Source organism: Monosiga brevicollis, genomic scaffold (assembly GCF_000002865.3).
Source record: "Monosiga brevicollis MX1 MONBRscaffold_22 genomic scaffold, whole genome shotgun sequence".
In the NCBI taxonomy this organism is placed as follows: domain Eukaryota; class Choanoflagellata; order Craspedida; family Salpingoecidae; genus Monosiga; species Monosiga brevicollis.
Genome location: NW_001865059.1, coordinates 630,728 through 633,255, shown reverse-complemented (window position 1 = coordinate 633,255; position 2,528 = coordinate 630,728). Strand labels below are relative to the sequence as shown.

The following is a 2,528-nucleotide window of genomic DNA, read 5'->3' as shown; positions in this document are numbered from 1 at the left end:
AGTTTTCTCGTGTCCCTCACAATCTCTAAATCCAAGTCACGCAATCAAACATCTCTCTGCTACCTAGGGATTTTCCCCTTTCAAACACCCATTCGTTGAAGCGCCTCAACCCTCTCCCTCTGCCGTTTTTCTCATAATTCCCGCACTCTCTAAAACTACACCCACCCCAGACCACACTCTCTTACTTTTAATTTTTTTTTTTCCAACAAGACAAGTGTGTGTGTGCGGTACGCTCGCGCCCCGACTGCCATGCCATGCCCCGTCACCCCGTGGCGCGCTCGCCTCCTCTCCGTCTCTGCGTCTTTGGAGGTGCATGATGGTGGTGGTGGTGGTATGAGGGGGGAGAAGAGGTCCCGTGACTGGGCAGGCAAAAACGCCGGTTGATGGGGTGAAGGACCAACAGACGCTGAGTTTGAGGGGGTTGAGTATAAAGTTTGGAAAATTGGGGCGTGGCACCCGCATGTAGCAGGTCCTGACTCGGGTTGTCCAATGCTGTGGACCACGCCTGCTTGATGTCCATGGCATTGTCAAGCGTCGTGTGCACGGCTAAGCCCTGTGCTTTCCTCTGTATCTCATATCGGCTTTTGAATCCAATAGGTCTGGTGTTGTGCCCCGAAAAAGCAACCATGGTGTCTGTCGAAGTCAGTATGAGCGTCCATGCGGTGGCGCTCGGCGTCACTGCCCTCATGGCTGGTAGGTTCGCGCCATGCCCTTTCCCCAAGCTAGCCCATCTCGACACACTGTCGGTTCTTTTTTTCTTTTTTTTGTTCTGTTGTTGTTGTTGTTGGTTTTCCAATGACAACCTCCTCACTCGGTGTGGCCGGGTCAAACTTTGCGTTGCCGCTCGCGTGTTTAGGCTACGCTTTGACGCGTGTGACTGCATCAGGTGTCCATGAGGACGGTGTGTTGGGGGCCCAGCCCTTCTTGGCCGCTCTGATCGTGCGCTGGACGGCCGTGAGCCAGGCGCTCTACTTTCTTGTTGCCTTTGTGGCCGACATGATGGGTCGCCGAGGCTACGCACTGGCTCTTCGGGATAGCTTCTTTGGCGTCTGGTCGGGCCCCGCCGCCGTCGCCACCCTGATTTTGGTTTTCTCGCAAAATCTGGCCATCCAGGCCACTGCACGCTCCGACGAGCTCGCCGACGTGACTGCCGCTTGGCTCATCAACCGCAGCGCCCCCATTTACACGGCCCTCTTTCTGGGGGAGATTTTTGTGGCTGCCCGTGCGTCCTGGAACGTGGGTGAGGATGTGCTCAACACGGCCATTACCGCCACGCTCCTCTCCTACTGGCTCAAAAACTTTGCTAGCGTGCCCAAGGGTGAGTGCCGCTCGCCTCTCCTAACCTTCCTCGGCTGCGGCACTGAATCAAGTGACACTACATGCTCACCCTTGAGCGTGTCATACCCCCGTTTTATTGTAGACACTCCCAGCGCCAATGCCATCTGCGGTGGTTACTTTATTGCGTCTGTCATCCTCTCCCTCGCCGTCCGGTATGCGCGGCTCCCACTTTCTCTCGTTTTCACTATCGATTCCAATCTCCAGCCAGTGCGCCACGGTGCCCAAGCCCCTGGTACTTTGCTTGGTTAATCCTGGTCTGAATGCCCATGTTGTCCGACGTGTTAGCTACTTTACGACGCAAGCTTCCCCCACAGCACCAACCGTGGCGGTGAAGAAGGCCGCGGAAGTCACCGAGTCGGCCGTTGACAAAGCTCGTGAGCTTCTGGCTCAACACAAGTCGGAGCGGGAAGCCATGGAAGCGAGCGCGACCGGTGGTATCTTCAGTGAGGATGAGGGTGAGGAGGCTGGCGATGAAGCCACCCCTGCACCCAAGACAACCAAGTCGCGCCGCCCACCGGCTGCCAATGTTGCCAATGGACTGATGTCGGACGATGACAATGAAGATGACCAGTCGGACGAAGAGGAGCTCCTGAGCCCGGATCAATCCCAAATTCCCAAGGAGCTTCGCTTCCAAAACCCAGGCCGCAAAAGCCCCGTCCGTGACCTGCCCACCACGCGCACCCGCCGCCACAAGCCCATCAACTACAAGGAGTAACTCTTCGCTGTAGCCCTCTCCCATGTGCCCTTCTGTTGTCTGTCCTTTTTTTCTTTTTTTTTTCGCGTGAAAAGTTGTCTGTTGCTCTCTGCCAGAAACGTTCAATCCAGCACCCTGCGGCATCCATCTCTCCCCCTACCCACTTCCAATCAGACCAAATCCCAAGTGCATGCCCAAAAGTCAAGCAAGTGGTCAAGGCGCAGTCGATGATGAAGTGAAACAATTAAATTTTTGTTTCTCTCCTTCTCTCTCTCTCTCTAAAAACTCTCAAACTTGTGTTTCACATGTTCAACCATACAGTTGAAATGTGTTGTAAATCACACTTTGACTTCGCCATAGTGCAGCCACAACAGTCTTGATCTCTAAGGTACATCTCTTCCGGAAACGCTCTCTCTGAGGTCTGATCGCCCTGTACGCTGTTCTCTGATGTCGCACGGAATTCATCCTTAGGCTGTAACTGTTTTCAAAGCGCTTC

General features: G+C 54.6%; 1 protein-coding gene across 1 annotated transcript; it reads left to right on the top strand.

The window, feature by feature from the left end:
* Positions 1 to 249: 249 nt before the first annotated feature.
* Positions 250 to 2,053, top strand: MONBRDRAFT_33678 (uncharacterized protein; the record flags this gene model as incomplete). The annotated part of the gene is made up of 5 exons (XM_001748385.1): positions 250 to 331; positions 598 to 693; positions 857 to 1,318; positions 1,421 to 1,490; positions 1,543 to 2,053. 5 exons carry the CDS (start codon positions 250 to 252, stop codon positions 2,051 to 2,053), a joined length of 1,221 nt encoding a protein of 406 aa, XP_001748437.1.
* Between the last annotated feature and the right edge of the window lie 475 nt (positions 2,054 to 2,528).